At 40.8% G+C, this 19,207-nt stretch overlaps 2 protein-coding genes across 7 annotated transcripts in view; both read right to left on the bottom strand.

Annotated features, from left to right (window-relative positions):
• LOC106751134 overlaps positions 1–19,207 on the bottom strand; it is a 90,224-nt gene that overhangs the window by 40,421 nt on the left and 30,596 nt on the right. For 3 of the 6 annotated variants that reach the window (XM_014631940.1, XM_014631942.1, XM_014631941.1), the window contains exons 3-6: positions 10,800–10,998; positions 3,881–4,048; positions 3,095–3,236; positions 377–522 (exon numbers count right to left, since the gene is read on the bottom strand). In XM_014631940.1, coding sequence (XP_014487426.1) covers positions 377–522; positions 3,095–3,236; positions 3,881–3,929 — 337 coding nt within the window. In that variant the 5' untranslated portion in view covers positions 3,930–4,048; positions 10,800–10,998. Of the gene's footprint in view, positions 1–319; positions 523–3,094; positions 3,237–3,880; positions 4,049–10,799; positions 10,999–11,413; positions 11,486–19,207 lie in introns of those variants that run through there. The other 3 variants (XM_014631937.1, XM_014631938.1, XM_014631939.1) reach the window with 2 other exon arrangements.
• LOC106751122 lies at positions 7,888–10,206 on the bottom strand. The gene is made up of 3 exons (XM_014631911.1): positions 10,074–10,206; positions 8,731–8,942; positions 7,888–8,574 (listed from the first exon to the last, which is right to left on the bottom strand). Exons 1-3 carry the CDS (start codon positions 10,204–10,206, stop codon positions 7,888–7,890), a joined length of 1,032 nt encoding a protein of 343 aa, XP_014487397.1.

Below are 19,207 nucleotides of genomic sequence, written 5' to 3'. Positions count from 1 at the left end.
TTTACCGTGAAAATCAAGGTAAAGAGTAAAAATCCGAGCAATCCAATTAGAAAAATTAAATTGAGTTTTTCAATTTAATTTAAAATATATCTCGCGTGCCGCGAACCAAACAGTGTATAAAGAAATTACGCGGCGGAAAATAATGCGAAAGAGAATCTCACGATACGGCTCGCAGCTACGATCTCGACGATGACTGATGTATAAAATGCGGACCACGACTAATAATAACACTACGGATTAAGCAACGTGATGATTAAACTAACGATTGCTACACAGACTCTATTTTAGAGAAACTATTTCTCCCATTGTCAGAACGCACCTCTCGCCTGTGACCGTGACGCCGGAGACAGGTAAAGCTTAGGAAGGCAAAGCTTACCGAGTGTACGGAAGACGATCGGTCGACTTCGAAACTTCTTTCCGGCTCTCACGGCGGTTACTACCAGCTGATATTGCGTATCAGCCCGGAGGCCGCTCAAAGTAACCGCTTCGCTGTTTCCTGCGACCACCGCCACCACCCTGTAACTAACCACCTTGCCGTTAAGATTCTATTTTTTCATGTGTTCATGTGACCGTCCGTCGAGACGCTTCGATCGACTTAATGCGACATGCAAATCGTCATGTCTAATAAAAGCGAAACTATCTAAAAGAAAACAAAAATTTTCTGGAAAAGACTTGAAAGAGAGAAAATTCTTTCTCTGATAACACTGGTTAACGAATTTCATATCATAAGTTATATCCTGCTCGAATATTTTCTATTTATGCTTGCGTGTTGGAACAGTATATAACAGTTATATTGTAATTTTTGTAAATTTTAGTAGAATATAAGGTATAAAAATGAAGCAACAGAACATATTTTTATTATAATTTCTTATTTTAGAAAGATTCAAATATCAAATGCTTTTTTGATTGTATAAAAAATTAACTAGAATTGACGGTTTAAATCCAGAATACAATTTTTGACCAGTATAACTTGATAAAACTCAGTCGCCATTATTTGACTCCCATTGACCCATTTTCTTCATCGATCTACCTAAGAGGCTATCCAAGCGCCGTAAAAATATTTACGGCGTCTGAGAAAGGATTACAGCCTTCCCCTAAGCAATCAAGGGACCATGTCTTTGAGCGTCTTTAGCCATTTAAAAAGTTGAATGCTTCCTTTTCAATCTATCTTGAGCTTCAGTAAATGCATTTATATTTTTGTTATTTATTTTCGCATTTGGCTCCAGTATTTTCTTCATGATCAATCGATTCGCGGAGTTTGGCGAGTGAATCGAAATTTGAGAGATACGCGCCGTGCTTTCGCTGAGAGAAGGTGAAGTTGTTTCCTTTTCTTCGGAGAGATCACACTTTCGCAAGGTTATATCGAGAGGCATCGAAATGCAACTACAGCTTGTCATTGCTACAGTTCGATAGATTCAAGATCCACGTTGCGTTGAGTTGCGAGGCACGGTAATTGGATTGACGGTATTAGATGCACCGTTAACAATCATCGAAAGAGAGAAAGAGAGAGAGAGAGAGAGAGAGATGGGAGGAAAGAGGGAGAAAGAAAGAAAGAGAGAAGGAGGAACAGAGATTGCCAGAATTACAAGATTATTCTGATATCCGATAAAGTTCCGTTGTATAGCGCGGTACGGGATGATGATTATTATTGTTATCATTACTATTATTAAAGCCGCTGATAGGCTCGTCACGAACGTGAGACGGAACAGAGTTCCCGATGCAGAGTCGAGCAGCCCCAGGCTACTCTTTTAGCCAGCGAAATTTTCCAATTAATCTGTTTGATGTATATCGGCTCGTGTGTTTTCATCGTTACGTAAAGCCGTAATTTCTCGCCGGCGTAAGTAAGCGCATATTAAACTTTATATAACGAGACCGCGTCTTATCGAAATAGGAATCGATGCTAAGCATTTTTACGACAAATTGCACGTAATCGCGTCGCTTAAGCATTTAAATGGACGTCGTAACAGGTCGCTCGACCTTTTCGTGTTCACGTCCCGGCGAGCTTGCGCGAGGTATGTCGCCGTACATCAAGTTCGCATTCGCCGTTGCATATGGGGTCTCGGGACAATTCGAAAAGTCGAGCTTTCCATGAATGAAATGACCGAGAGGCAGATATTGAAATGTATTCGTATCATTTTGAATACAATCTCAATCCATCAGTTTTTGTATCAAATCAAATCGTTGCCACAAGTCAAGCAATTTAGATTTTTACTTCTTGCGTGACAAAAGTTACGCTTTAATGTGCAAAAACGTCGGCGAACGATTTTGGAGAAACGGCCGAAGTTGTAAAGTGCGAGGATAGATGAGGATCGATGATAAAGAAGAAATTCAAAAAGTGTATCTGTCTCTCTCTCTCTCTCTCTTTCTCTCTCTTTCTCTCTCTGACATTTAAAATACGATAAATACGCAACGCCATTAACACGTCACGTGGCTGTAACAACGTAGGATTGGAAAACTCGTCGATCGGCGGATTAAAGGGAAATGTCGCTTCGACGTTTAGAGCTTCCACGCGGCGGAACTCGTATTCGTTTACATTCGAGCACTGTTTAGACACACCCGATGATTAAGGAAACTACCGTGCGCCGTATAACGGGCTCGCTGCATGTTGCATTAAGCGCGACATGCACACAGGACCGAGGCGGACCACACGCGTATCACGCACGAGTCGACCCGCTTATTAATGCCCTTTCGACCCTTTCTCGTATGATAAGCGCCAGTCGTATCTAGCGCGGGCTGCAACGCTCCCCCTTATTGCAGCCGTTTAAACTTTTTGCATGTATATATACATGTCGGATTCGATAGTCTAAATATCTGCATTGCGGCACTTTGTCGCAATCCGCGAGCGCCGTTCGTTAAGTGTGTCAGCATCTCTCGGCCGTGTAATTCGTGTGGCGAACGCCGAGCGAGTAGAACGAGAAGCGCGAGATATGCAGATCGGAGGGAACGGGGATAATTTGTGTTACTTTCTCTATTTTTTTTTATTTGTCAAATCTCTCTCTCCGGGAGGGACGAAAATCCGGCGGTTCTCGATTCACGGAATCGCGACCCGGCTGATTCGCGCGATTCCGCGAACGTTGGAATCGTTGGAACGCACCTGGCGTCGGTTGGCTTGTACGTCACGTCGTATTTCTCGACCTGCTCGACCTGACTGGTGCTCCAAGACACGCGCACGGACGTCGGGTTCAGGAACATCACCGTTATGTTTTCCGGGACGCCGGGAATGCCTGTCACCGAGCCTGCGAACAGTCAGCGACGAGTGTCCTCGTCATTATCCGCTAATAAAATCCGTCTGCGTTTCCTCTCCCGATCTGCGCATCGAGTGTCTCCGGAGGGAAAGAAAGAAGAGAACATCGTCGCTCCTTCTCGGCGGGATTCCTCGAAACTTTTCCTCAGTGAAAAGTTCACGTCACTTCTATGAATAATCTCATAATGTAGACGGTCCATAAAATTATTTCCTTAGAAATCTTTTGAAATTTTAATTGCATATTAATGGATATACCTACGCATCTATAAAGTTAGAAAACAATTGACTATTCGGAAGTTGAGATATTTTCAACAAAAGTTCACGCTTTTTATACGCTTTCCTTGAGATTAACGTCTTATTTTTACTTTATATTTTTAATTCCTTTCAAATCACATTTAGGATTGTAATAAAAAATTACTATGATATTAAGGATTAATGTACATATTGTGCAAATATTTCAAAATTAATATTTATTACTCAGATAGTTAAATAAAGATATAGAGAAGTATTTCTTTCAGTAAGCAGTACATTTATGAAGAGTTTCCTTAATATTGCTACTGAAAATTCGGCACAACGCACTTTAATATTCATCTTAACACTTTGCACTTGAGATTGATTAAGCTCGATTATGCTCACCTACGAATCCAGCTCCTTGGAGGATTAGTATTGTGGCCCAAAGGACCATGCCGCCAGGATGGCGGGCCGGGTATGGACCGCGTACCCTTCCGCACACTTGTCCGTCTCCACTTCTGCTTCTTATCGTAGCCGTGCGATTTCGCGGTCCGGTACCGAGATGCCGCCGGCCTGCGCATTGCAATGGAAAAACTGATTAATTACGGTTCTCACGTAAAGTCGCGCTTAACGTGTGGACTATTTTTTTACGCATCGCGCGTGTGTTTCAGTATCTTATACGTCTCCGCGTTTCTATGAACATGTTACAGCAATAGTCTCCTAAATAAACAAACAGACAATTATATTTAAACATAAAAATGTATTTCAGGATTACATTTAAACTTTATTTTATACCTCGAAGCACGCAATGCATATTATATTACAAATAAATAGGGAAAATTCATTCTGTGTTCTTCATGTCGCAAATGTATTTCTAAAAAAAAATATTTGATGTGTCAGAAATAATATGTGTGAAAGTAGCTCACAAATGTCGCTGGAAACATCGGATGAGGAATATACAGATTCTTAAGGTGTCAATTTTACGCACACGTAACGCAACGTATTACGGAAGTTTTCGTCGTGCATGTATTCGAAAGTATCGGAATAACATGAAAAAAGGAGAAAGAACAGAATAAGTGTAAGAAAAGCGGCCAGTAACTTTAATGTCTGTAGCATTAAATTATATCGGTAAGTTAACGATTAAAGATAATTAAGTCATAATACTCAGTCATAATATAATAGTAAGCTTTCACAATGGAGTGTCGGGGAATTCGGAAAGTTCATAAGTCGCATTCTTTACGTTTAGATCACCTACCATGAACTTTGCCGATAGTTCGGGATATTTTAGTAATAGCGTTATAAATGGTGGAGTATTTTTTATGTCGTCCATATGTAATTTCATATGATTTACTACAAACTCTTCTAGATATTTGTCATCATATGTGTGCGCGAGAATTAGACTTTCGACAGCGGTTTGTTGATCGAAATTATCGATTATACGATATCTACAAAACAATTTGAGGCTTTGTATATCGTAATCGGCAGCTAATGCAAAGAGTTGATATAACATGTTTGTAGTTATATTCTGCGCATTTAGATGACCAGTTTGTAAAAAGCACAGAAATATATTAAAGGTTTCCCGCGTTATATGACTGATGTTCGTTAAAGCGAACTTATTCACTGTCGGATTCTTGTCTAATATGAATTTGAAGAAGGTGCTTTTTGACGAAAGTATATTTCTCTGTATGTAGAAATGTTCCTCGAACGCTACCAGTGTAATTATCGAATTGAATTGGCTGAGTTCCGAGTTATTATTATCCATCAGGAATACATCTTCTGGACACATTATTTCATAACATATCGATCTGTGCGTGATGTTTAATAACAAACGGAAGCTACAAATAATTCTAAGTGTATTATTCCATAAAAGCGTCGATTCTTTCTCGTGAAGAAACGAAATCTCTAATACATGGCACAATTCATTATCATGAATTGTACTGTTTAGCGTGTACAGACGTCTATTCGGGATACCCTCCACATAAAACAAGTGCGTACTGGAAGAAGCATTGGTATATACGTGAAAGCACACTTTCCTTTCGCTCTTGTCGACATTCATTTGAATAACAAAAGGCAGTTGCTCGATGTTGTCGGACGTTAAAGAAGAAACAAATTTATATATGTCCAAAAAGTTCGAGATAGTCCATATATAGCGGTAAGACTTCATTATCGGGTCCGTTCTACAATGATTGGTGATGTAACTTGTTTTCTTTGTATACAGCGAATATGGCAAGGTCGCTTGTTCCATTGTCAATCCTGCAACCAACCGATATGTGTCTGCATGTGTGTGTGTCTGCGTGTATGTACTTTCAATATATATTTTATAAATATTTACATATTTTTTTCTAAAGTGCTCCATGGTAAAAACGTTTTTAATAAAAGTTTGAATATAAATATAATTATAAAACTTATATATTTTATATAGAACTTAGACAAGATAATATGAAATATAATGAATATTACGAACGTAACAGTTGTTAATAATAATTTTTCTTTCCTCTTTCGTTGTTCGAGCATTTTCTATACACTGCGATAATGAGAGCAGTTAATAACGCTTCATTTCGATCCAAATGTGCGGAATAAACAGACATCATATTTGTTCACCTAACATATGTCATATTGTGTTTATTTAGAGATAATCTCATGAATGTGACAAATGTATGAGTACATTTATCATTCGTCTGCTTTCGTCAAATTCTAAATTTCTCTTAAAAGACGCGAGAAACTTGATTCTGTTTGCGTGAAATTTATATTTGAGATTTGCATATAGCTTCGGCTTTGAAAATTTAAAAATCTTTAATAACGAATGGAATTAGATAATAATATAATGTTTAACATAATGTTAAACATGATATATAATATAATGTTTTTGTTGAAATCGCGTTTAAAACAAAGAAACATTATACTTACAAATCGCTTAAATGCCGAGGCTTAATTACAGAACTTTCTCATTTCAACGTTTGTTTCTCTGCACACCTGGTTCTCAATGCTACGTCTATCTGTTCAAACGAGAGACTCAATTCTAAAAGTAAATCCGAGTTTAGCGGAGGATACACACAGAAATGTATAAAAATGCTTACAGATTCCAATACTGCGAGCCCCGTGTCAAGATACTTCGTTCGCAATAGTCACCGATACGATATTATCGCGGTTCTTTCCTGCTTTGTTCAGAGCTGCTTGTGCCAACGTTATTTCAAATTATCACAAAGTGATACCTAGTCTTTCCTACTATCGCAAGTTTCTTCGTGCGATTTGTTATTGTTGTGCTCTTTGATAGCCGCTTTTACCAATGGCGAATTTCCAAGCTTACAGTATACAGCTGTTCTTACAATAGAATTCGATTGGGTTTTCGAAGTTTAAATCAGTGAAAATCTACCCGTCGGCCTCTACGATATAATCAACTTTAAGGTAGTTGCAGCACAAAATATGTTTTTTAAAAATTCGTTTATTATTATTTAGGTAGTGAAATAAATGTATAGAAACATAATTTTGCTCGATAAATACTAAATTTATGAGTAACCTTCTTGATATGCCATTAAAAATACAGCGATATAACTACTTTAAGAAACAACTGTAATCGAAGCTTATAAAAGAAAATGCAGAAACCTAGAAATAGCCAGAAAGAGATTTAAGGTAAAAATCCCACGTATTTTTTAAATAATCGAAACACATAACACATACAAGAATTTCACGGAATAAACAAAATTTCCAATTAATAGTTATATTACACTTGTGATTTTAAGAATGAAATATTTATTAACATTTGTAATACATAAATATTTATTAACATTTGTAACACATAAAAACGTGAAGTTGTTATTAATGTTTGACTGCCACACTAATTTTCATAAAGCGTTCCAAAATTTAAACAGAATTTAAATAAGTAATGCTATGTTAAATATATGCATTTCCTGGTGCACATACTTGACAGTTTTATATATATCGGCCACATATGTAATACAATATGTAGAGTTAGTTATACTTTATATGCGTGATTATTCATGATTTAATGAAACGTAATAAGATTGTCAGTTAAACCTGGATGGCAGTCAAAGTAATAGCAATTAAATAATAGTAATATATATAGTTGTTAATCTTCCATATGGCATTATCATGTTTTTTTGTTATATCTTATAAGCAAAATAGAAAAGACGTCCGACCTATGGACAATATTATTATATTTCTCAACAAACATTATGTAACAAAACCTATATTATGTTTTCTGTGTAAATGTGCACATATTTGAAAAATATGCGATGCACTGCAAACAATAAACGTTATAAATCACTTCCGAATATATAACTAAAAAAATATGCAAGTCAAAGTATAGAAATTCGTTAATAGCCAGTCGATGTTAAGTAAAATACATTTAGAATCGTTCTACGGATTGCGATTTTTCTCGATTTTTCAAGAGTTCAAGACATGTGAATTGCATTTTGTATTGAGAATTCGGTTTCCTTGATTCGCGTAAGTAATTTGGGATGTAATTGTATAATGCATGAAAATGCCTCGTTTTCCATGATTTTTTTGATATTCAACGTGATATAACTGGCGGTAAATTTCAATAATTCTTTAGCATCGTGCTCTTCTGCAAAAAGTAATATTTCCAGAAGGATTCTTTCGGGATTCTTGTGCAATAAGCAATTCGAAACAAACTTCTTTAGATATTCTTCGCATATTATTAGAAGATCTTTTACGTCGTATTTCTTAGCCATTAAGAAAAGAGCGCGTAATGTATCAAGACTGGTACTCTCTATATTAGGGACCACGTCACTTTCTATGAAAACAATGAACTTTTCCACGACATCAAGCATCTCATCTTCGTCCACCGCTATCTCTTCTAATAAGATAGAGGTATTCAGAGCTTTGAAGTGACCACTTTTTGCACAAAGTAAATCTTTCGACACTCGGAAAGTAAACTCGTCCGCTTTAAACACAACCGTTGCGTGAGAGTCATTACGGTTAGCAAAGTCCTTGTTGTATAATGGTAATTCTTCACCTTCATGTATTATGTTGGTTTGTATAACTTTGTGCACGAACTGTTGCATGTAACTGAATTTAAAATAAACTCTAAGTGCACCATCGGATAGATACTTGTCTTCCTGAGACAGAAGATAATATATATCTAATTCATAATATAATTTTTCGTCTTCAACACGGCAGGGTAATTTGTGAGTTTCTGACATTGTGATAGATTCTAAATAAGTATAACATTTAACTGCATCATGCTTAAAAGAACCTGTAACGACGAAAAATACTTTCCCTTCTGTTGGATTCTTAATCATGTGTAGAGAAAAAGGAACTTCGCTTGTGCCGGCGTTTATACTGGTTGTAAGATCGTATGTGAGCCAAAATTTGTTGATTACCCATCTATAGTGGTACATTTTTAACAGCGGTTCGGTGTTGCAGAAAGTACTGACGATATATTTGTAAACTGTATCTTTCGGAGACATTTCTTCTATTATCAATTCTGCGATCAATCGATGCGTTTTATAATATACCCTGCACAAATAATTATGTGCAAGTAGCAATTTTGCAATTTAATATTAACTTAATAGAATTTAATTAATTAACTGATTGTCGCGAAACGAAAAAGAAACATAGTTGGCGCGCATATATATTTCTAGAAATCTCAAGAATAGAGTTCACGTAAATAAAGATAAGGAAATCTTTTCTAAAGATATAAAGCGAAATTCTCTCAAAAGTTGACAGAAATTGAAGCGTTACGAGTATATATGTAGTTTGAACTTCCCTTTTTTCTCCCGTTATTTTGCACCTTTAACATCATATGAGGCACTGATAACCGTAAATAACACTTTATTTTGATCGTTAGATTCCATCGTTTGAAATAAACAGAATGTATTATGTATGTCATAACATGTTATGTTTATTTAGAGATTTAGAGATTATGTTTACTTAGAGATTATGTCATGAAAGGCAAACGAATATGTATTATTCGTTTATTCTCGATAATATTCTATGTTCCAAATAACATTTTCGTAACAAAACGCGAGAAACATGGTTCTTTTTTCACGTGGAATTTATATTTGAGATTTCTAGAAATATATGACATTATGCTCTATGGAAATTTAATTAACACAGAGAGAGAGAGAGAGAGAGAGAGAGAGAGAGAGAGAGAGTCTCATATAGTTTTAATTGAAATCGTCCGGCGTAAGAATCTTGTGTATAGAAGAAAGAAAAGTTATACTTACAGATCGCTTAAATGGCACGACTTGTCGAATTTTTTAATTTCTACGAAAAGAACCAGAACGGATTTATAGCATGTAGTTTCGAATGAAATGAGTCGCTGTTGAAATCTCGCATCCAAAAAATGTACTTAAAGAATGTGACAAAGAAATGTACTTACAGATTGCTCAGGGATAACATAACTTAATTATCTAATTCTACGTTTCAGTTATTTAAATGATTGCTGCGTTACTGTGTGTGTAATCGGTGCTCGGTGCTATTTTTATTTATCCAAATGGTCCGGTTTGATTCTAACAAAATTAACCTGAGTCCGATGGAGAATACAGTCAGTAGAACATAAAAACACTTACAGATTTTAAGACAAGTAATCTTTTGTCAAACTTGTTTGTTTTACTGAAATTTACATCGCATCGATACAGTAGAGATCCCTTGTTCCGTTGCTTGTACCAGCGTTGTTTTAAACTGTCACAGTGTGCCTTGATCTGCCACACTAACGCTAATACCTTAACGCGCTCTGTTATTGTCATTCTCTATTATCGAGCGCTCTTGCTAATGGTGAGTTTTCAAGTTTACATAGCTAGCCGACATAATTGTCTTTACGATGAAATTCGATTGGTTGTTCGAAGTTTAAATTACTGAAAATCGAGCGCGTATCGAAGGCTTAAAAACGAAAGCAGATTCCTTTCGAGAGACACAGAGATGTCTTTGCAAACTACTTTGGGTCATTGGGGTAAACAGCGCGGCGATACGAGACATTCGATATCGAGTTGTGCTAACGATTGCCGTGTTTTGAATTTGTTATAGCGTGCGGATTCGTAGTTTAAATTCGTCAAAGTGTTCTTTCAATCGATCCAAAACTATAAAATATTTATTACTTAACACATTATTTATAAAAATATGGCGACACTGCATAATGGGCATAATCTGGCCCCCAAATAAATAGATTTAAAAAATTAGTTATGTTTAAAATAGAACAGTGCTTCGTCAGAAAATTATATATGTGTGTATATATATATAATATAATATGTATTAAATATGCAATCCTAATAAATGTTCTTTTAAATTTCAAACCATTTTATCCGTATCGCCACGTAGATATCGGATATTTCGGTCCACTCACCTGCACATAAACCTTGTCGAACGTTCGGCGTCTTCTATCCACCTTTGCCGTGCTGCATCCTTCCCCTCGGGCGATGTCGTAACGATGATTCCGCGGGATCGCTTCGCGACGCATTATCCGGCCGTGCGTCTCGTTCGCATCATCGACGACGTTACTTCCCGATTACGCGCGACTCGCGAACTCATTCCCAGATCACCGTCTGTAACAGTAACGCGAATGCAGGTTGGGTTAATTCACTGCCGATGCTCTACATGAGGGGACTCGGATGGGGGCTGTCGCGTTTTCCGGGGCGCGTCCGCGAAAATGAGTCGTCGCAGGCGGTCGTCGAATTACGCAACGAGAGCGAACTCGATTAATTGCTTCCATCCGCGAACACCACGATCGAGATACCATCGATCCCCCGCACTTCGACAACTCACTGGGACGCGTCGCAGCGCTCGAATCCGACGCGTCCCGATGAAGTTCGCGTGGCCGATAAAGATCGCGCCGACAAAAAGAACGCCGGTGTGTTTCTGTGTGTATATGCGAACGAATACGTGTTTATCGAGGCAATTTGCGCGAGTGTCCAATATACGAATCGCCGGTAGCTCATAGCGGCATGTACGTAGGCTGACCTTTTCGGACTTCGCGTGGTCGCCGTCGCGTTCCGTGCCAACGAAAATATAGCGAACAAGGCGCTCCTCCAACCGACCTCTGGCCGAGTCGACGAGCGCACGGCGACGACTGCGAACTCGGGAGCAACAAATGGAGCTCGCGGTTTACATCAGGCCGTCTTTATACGTCGTCCCCTGCGAGCTCGTTCTTTGAGCGCTCGAGAGCAGTGGCGTCAAAGCGGGGGTGTGGACAGTCCGCCGAGTATCTGTTTCCGTTCCCGACGAGAGGCGCTTCCTTGGAAATCAGACGCGTCGATGAGTCTGCCCCTGTCTGTTTTCTTTTTCCTTTGGGGTAACCCGACAGCGGCGGAGGAAGCTTTAACGGCACATTTTCAGAGGTTAAGACAACATTCTTCTTTAAAAGAGATATTCAACACGGAGCCAAAACAAAATAGTATGCCGCTTTCGATCCCCCTTTTCTCCTTCTATCTTTTTGTTTTAGATATTTTTTCTCTCAGTATAGTCCGACCTCATATTTAAAATCACTTTCAGACGCCGTAAGGAACACGTTTTATAGCCCACATGATGTCTCAAGATAAAATTAAGACGATTTTGAATATAAAGAACAGAAATTAACGGCACATTTTTAAAGGGCATCGCGATACCCTCCTTTGCGAGCGATATTTATAGATCAATGTCATATTTAAGGCGATTTAAGATTCCGTTGTAAAAGGCGCATTTCATCGCCCATGCAATATTTAATCAGATAAAATTGAGAAGATTTTAAATATAAGATCCGACTATGAATATCTCCCTAAATCTAAATCCGTGCTCGAAATCTTTTACGATGGTGGGTGAGCGCGAGATCTTGGAGAACCCCGGCGCGATTCTCCGATATTCACAGGCCCACCCACGAGGGCGCCACTGCGAATGCAACGACTTACGTGCCGTGAAAAATATTTTCATCGGACGAGTAAAGGTTGTGGGGGCCGCCGGCTCTTTCGAGTCTTTTACGAGCGCTCGAGCATTTCGCCGTGCTCGATAGAGCAAAGCGCGCTCGTGCGCGCGCTATACAGAGAGGAAGGAAAAAAATCGTTATTACTCGTGTGGTCGAGCGTTGCTCATGCAGCGCGGCCATTCGAACCGTCGGCGGAACGATATTAACATCTGTGATAAAAAGTGACGTAGGTTTCGGCGGTTTTGATAACGACATGCGCGCGAATGTTTCCTTTTTTCTCTCGAGTTCTCGCCGTCGAAATGTCCGCCTCCGCGCGCGCGACTCGACGTCTCACTTCCAGGAGGGCGAGCACGTCCACGCGCGCGTAATTACCGCGCTGCGTATGATTTACGTGGAATGCCACGTCGGCCGCGTCGGAGCGATCGTATCTTTTTATGTGCGACTAGAATAATAGTGGAAGAAACTAGGCCACTTGCGAGCCTTTATATCTCGTGATCGTAAAAGAGGGAAAAAGAAGGCGGGGAAAAATTACGCGCGCGAGCGCGTGAATAACAGCGGCAACAAGCGTCGTTAATTACGGAAACGAGTGGAAATTAAGTCAATTGAGACGAATCGATACTTCTCCACGCTGGTAACGTGCTGTTTGCCCTCACGACGAATCGTTCTTTATTAGTTTATCGGGGAACTTTCGACGAGCCGTACGCTCAAAAGGCGGAGGTAATGAGCGTAGTCGAGCTTGCCTAAATGTTTCAATTACCGGCTTGCAAGTCGAGACACATCACGGCGAATAACTTCGGGGGAGAGCCCGTTTGCCGGCGGGCTTCGCGGCCGCCTCGGGGAAGGAACATTACGCGCTCAATAAGTGGGACACGCGGTCGTTCCAATGTCAGGTCATCATTTTTCGCCCGTGGATCGACGTGTCCCGCGAAGAATAATGGCGTGTCAAACGACGCTCGATTTTCCCTATTATACTTCACGCGCTATAATGCCTTCGCGTGAGAACTATAGGCGCTCGCTCGGGCGCGATCGCGCGACTGTAAATCTTGTACGCGCGCCGCCGCTACCACCGTCGTCGTGGATGCGAGAGGCGCGAAAGACGCGCTTCGAGTTATATTTACATTGTGCACACACACACACACACAGTATCGGACGTGAGAGCGACACACACGAAATTGCGGTGCACATTCTGCATTGCGGTAAAGAGAGTGGCGCACGATCGAACCGCGAAGACACGATCGTGCTCGCGCGAAATCTCCCTCGCGAAATTTCTTGCGACCCCGGCGAAGGCCGCCGGGCAACCCCAGTCGAAATTCCGATGCTACTTTGGGATCTTAAGGATTGTTTCTTAAGTATAGCTTGTGTCTACTTATACATGGTCTATAAATGAGTAAAAACTCAAACGATAGTGCGACTGTGTTTGCAGGCTTAATATAGAACTAAAATCTCGACTCAGGATCATTTTTTTTCTTTCCTACCCGCGATTGAGGGTGGTCGTGTAATTCCCGGCCGATCGGTTTGTTTTTCTCGTCTTTTTCATCACGTAGACGCGGTTGCACAACGTTACGTATGCGTGTGACGGCGGAGGAGCGGCGTCAGCCCCGAAGACACACGTTTTTTGCACGCTCAACGACCTGGTTGTTGGCGCAATTTACGAAGCCCGTGATCTGTTAAGAGCGATCACGTCGTGGCCATTCATCTCGCGCCCGCGCGCACGGTCGTTCCGCTATTTCAAGAAGAGGAGCTTGCGAAACACCGACACCGAGAGAGTGAGAGACGACCACACGCGACAAGTTCGACGACTTCTTCCCCCATCTGCCCCCGCCGAATAACGGCTGCATTTCGCGCGTTGTATAACTCGCATAAATCTACATCAGTAATTACAGTCAGATTATGCATACACCGGCCTGGCAAAAAAGGCGGCTGTTCTATTTCTAAATCATTCCGCGCATGGAAGTGCTGTATAATGTATAGTATAGTTTAATTTACGGTGCATCAGTCTCAGAGGATCTCTCCTTGTAGTTGAAACAAGCTCAAAGGCACCGAAAGTTCGTCACTTGACGCATAACACTCTGCAGCGACGTAATTGAAAATTTACATCCTCGGTAAAGATAGGCGTATATACGTAGCACGCTTCTCTTTCACGCGCGGCGGTAAATTCAGGAAACGCGAGGGAAATGAGTAAAAAATAGCGTCGCGCGCGGGATGATGTCGTTAACTCGCTCGCTTCGTCGTCTGCTGCAGTCCGTCGGATCCCATCCGGCAAATCCGCCGTCGATACTTCACAGATAATAAATAATCCTGTCTCGTTTATGTCGGTGTGTGTCTATACGTGTGTGTATGTGTGTCTATACGATGATATCAAGTTACGAAGCGACAGAGACGGCTGCCTGCGCTCGTTAAAGCTACAGCGAGGGCTCAAAGGGATGGAAAATAATATGTAGATTATGGCGGGAGTAAATATGATTAGAGGCGAGGCGACACAAAGCTATGTTAATCGAGAGAATTTCGTTGTCATGAAAGTTTACGTAATCCCGTCGTTCGTGTGTACACGTGTGCACGCACATATGCGGCGGACGCGCCGGCAACACCGGTCGATAACAAGCCGGAGCCCCATTTTTTTTCTTTCAATCTCTCTTGGAGCACGTTCCGTGCATCGTGCGTGTGTGTACGTGTGTGCCGGCATTCTTTATGCGCTCTATATTTACATGCGATAATAGACTCGACGGATGGTGGTTAGCGCAGTGGCGTTATAAATAGATGAGTGACTGTTGCTTACTCAGCATGCCCGAATGAAAAATAAACGCTCGTGTTACCGCGCAATTTTCGTATCATGCCTATAAACGGCCCAACAATCGCTGTGTATCTCACCGTTGCTTCGTCTAGTAATAGATTCGGCAGCAAAGGAGAAAAAAGTCCGACCGGTAATTTCCTTCCAGTGAGAGCACACCGCCAAAGTTACGCGCGTCTGTCTCGTGCTATTTTAATTTTCTCGAGAGAATATCTCGACGGTCGAATTTTCGATTAAATATTTCCATCGACAAAGTTATGTGAAGCGGAAAACAAAATTTCATTATTCGTGCAGGTCGGACTCGTCGAAATATTCCAGCAGCCTTTGTCGATATTTTGCTATCAAAAGGATCGGTGTATCTTTTGGCTTGTTCTCGGCTATTTTTGGTTGGTGGGTTCACAAATCGGCTGAATTTCCGTTCTACTTCAGCCTCGCATGCATAACACGCGCTTGTTTTCTTGCTTGCAGCGAGCGCATTTCATATAATATCAGGATAAGAAACTTTTTCCCACTGACGAGCGGAGAGATGAACGACGGGGATTTTGCACATGCGATACTACGGTCGCTCGTAAATGGCACTTTTGCACGAATGCACAAAGTTCGTCGGTCCGTAGCGGAGAAAACGCGCACCAACCGCTTCCGTCTCTAGCGCATTGCCTTCCAATTATAGTCTGCAGAATCCAGACGGACCGCTGCAGCTGTCGGCTTTTCTCCGACCTTGGCGCCGCATGGTAAATTTGTCCAAAATGTCTGTCTGCTTTATCAATGCACAATTAACATCTGTGAAGTGAAGTTACGTGTTTGTTTTTTTTAATTTCACTCGCGACAAACGGTAATAATATACACGGAAAAAAGAGTTTACTAACAATTACCAAATATTTAGTGAAATAGATTCAACTAAATGATTTGGTTGCATTAACCAAATTATTTAGTTGCCTGGTACGTGTAAATAGGCGGTAGAGTTCAGATATACCCTCTATAACGTTTATATAAATCGATATCTCTCCCGATGGAATTTCCCGAGTTGTTTCACGTCGTTACATTCGTAGAAACGTAGAAACCTCATTAGCGAATGACCACGTATTTCGTTGACCTAGCTCGTCATCATTTATTTGTCTTGAGTTACCATTCTAATCGCAAATTGTGTTCCCAATTATCGATACAACCATTTTGTTAATGTGAGCGGCCGCGGTGTCCCAACGGTTTCAATAAATTATGCGTTTGGACTATCGCATAGGCGCATACAAAAGCACACACACATTCATATGCGCACGCGCACATAGTAAATTGCAAAGATACAGAGACTGGATAACGCGATGAATAGTATTTCCATATTACAGCCATAATTCAATGTATTTGATCTACGCTTCAAACGTCACACAGCCGAGTCTAATCACCCGAAACGACGCGATCAAAAGTTTCCGTTTAATATTTATAATTTGAGCGATATATAACCCCGAGAAAACTACGCCTTTTTATTAAGTTTTCGCAATTTCGGACAGTTAACAGATATCTCAAAAGAATCTCAATCTAAATTTTGGCTAAACATTTTATTTAATGAGGAGCTAAAATAACCAAATAAACTACACAATGTCACAAGTACGAGAATATTATTTTTTATTTTAGATTTTTGTACACATCTATCCTAATTTCATTTCAAATTAATATTTATTATTTAGATAGCAAAGTAAATGTATATAAGTAAATGTATGTATAATGTAGGGACTTAATTTTGGTCGGTAAATTAAATTTGTTTCGCGGCCCCTTAATGCGCTATTGAAAATACGGCAGTAACCGGGCAATACATCTTTAAGAGCGTCAAAGTTTCATCAAAATTTCAACTTCATTCTGGTTCTTATCAGATTTTCGCGCAGGAGCTACATCGATGATTCTTTCCAGTCGGGAGCGCGCCGCGCCGCCGAAGATGAATGGAGCTCCAAGAATAACTTCCGCGATCGTTCATCAGGTAAACTGTATTCATTAACGTCACTGTCGGAAACAATCGGCTCGCGGAGCGTGTTTATAGGCGAGCCGCCAAACAAACAAACCCACGGTGCAAAAGTACCTCACATGTTGCGACGCGTCGTGCTCCGTCATATCCGAGCGGAGCGTAATTTCTATATCGATCGCGAGCGTAACGCGCGCGACTTAATAATCCGGCCCGCGTGCGTCCCCGTAATTTCTGTCCGCCACCGTCGCCGAAAAGCGAACGAAAAGCGCGATGTTTCGACGTGTATTTCGCGGACTAATTTCAGTAACGATCCAACTTTCGCCAACGGAGGGGGCAGGGCGCAAGGGAGGTTTGGTAACTGCGAAACGTGGAAAACGTTATTTCCAGAATGCTCAGGACATAAAACTACTTCGCTCTAACGATGTCTCTACATGCGAAGTAGTTAGTGCGAATGTTTCGCGATACATGTTCCGCACGGATAATTCTTTCCCAGCGACGCATGCAACGCGATGTAATTGAAGTTGACATTAGTTAAAATTGGACGCGAAAATTACGTCCGTGGAATGCAGCGTGTCTCGTTCCTCCGCATCGCCATGCGCATGCATAATCTATCGAAACATGTGAGATGCTTCTTGTCGTGACCGTATATAAAGTTACAAGTTGAAGGAAAAAGCTGCGTTGTTCCGAGAATATAACTTGGTCCTCGAGAATACGCGTGTCGCAATGCCCGTGCGTGAAATGTTATTCTCTTTCTTTAGATTTGTTGGTTTATTGCAAATAAGTTAACAAATAATCAGGCGAACATGTATTATACATTAGATTGAAGGTAAATAGTTAGATTGAAATCGCCGTGCTACGCGCCAATCCGTCGGTCGATCGAGCTTCCGGCTGCGATACCGCCGAGGAAGCATCACAATCAATTTGAATATCCGTTTAATTTTCTCCCCCGTCGAAAAGAAAGGGCAGACTAGCTCTTGCATTCCCCTGACACTCGAAAACCGGCGGATAGCTTCATTATCGGCGACGAGATCTCATCGGGCACGAGGGTTATAATGAAATGTAATCAACGGAAATATTTTGTGCGCCTTAATGAAGCGCCTTAATTAGTTTTTGCGATAATTTAAAGCGCTCGACAAAACGAAGCTCGCCTGAAATATCGCGGGAGATTGCTAACAATCGAAAACTGGAACCAGAATTAAGCATTGAATTCACATTACGTACGGATTTTCGCTTGCAAAGGGTGGATTTAAGACCCTCGCGATATTTGCAAGATTTCCCTAGTCGAAATTGTAATGCTTAAGAATATTTTATAAATATATTTAGATGGATGTCGCTGAGGATCGAAACCACGGAAGGACAATTCTTTTTCTCTGTGTGTGCATATTGTCCGCTCGCAAAAAGCTTCGCTGAATGTTTTCAATATGTTTCGCGAAGATTTGTGCCCGCTTCTTCTGAACGCTCAAGTGGACCATAATTAACTTCCAACAAGCCGCTTATGTTAGGATTAGAATACATTTCCACGCAGTTTACCGGGCGCTTAAACGCATGCTTGCCGAACGACTGTATATCACAGTGAATCTTGCGATATATTTGATATATTATTGCACAATTGCGCGAAAAAAGCGGGGTGAAATGGTGCTTCACGATTCGCTTCAAAAAAGATTTTCTGCTTGGGGTTTATTCATACGGGCCGTTGCTCATATCTATTCATCCCTTCTTTCTCTCTCTCTCTCTCTCTCTCGAATCTCCTCTCCCTTGGCCGCAAATTGCCGACCGCGATATTACCATAGACGGTCATCGCTTGAACTTCCACGTGTGAAATCGAAGCGGTATTTGAACTTTTCTCAAATATTTTGCGTATCAGGTCTGGTCCGAGACGCGGGGTGTTTCCTCGATCGCAAATTTTGTTTTCACCGTTTTTTTTTGGTTAAAAAAGCAAGAAAACGGAGCGAATAAGATTCCCACACACGTAAGAGGATATCGCAGCGCACGCGGAATACCGGAAATCGCGAGATAAACCGTCGACACGCATAGCAATTCGCACTTTTATGACGCCTCGTTCTCGCGCCAAGAACGTATTATTTACACCCCCTATCGTTCGCTGTGTTCATGGCCTCG

This window comes from Dinoponera quadriceps, unplaced genomic scaffold (genome assembly GCF_001313825.1).
Source record: "Dinoponera quadriceps isolate SergipeBrazil2010 unplaced genomic scaffold, ASM131382v1 scaffold6118, whole genome shotgun sequence".
NCBI classification, from domain to species: domain Eukaryota; kingdom Metazoa; phylum Arthropoda; class Insecta; order Hymenoptera; family Formicidae; genus Dinoponera; species Dinoponera quadriceps.
Note: the sequence above shows the minus strand (reverse complement) of the source record. Positions and strands in the feature narration are given on the sequence as shown.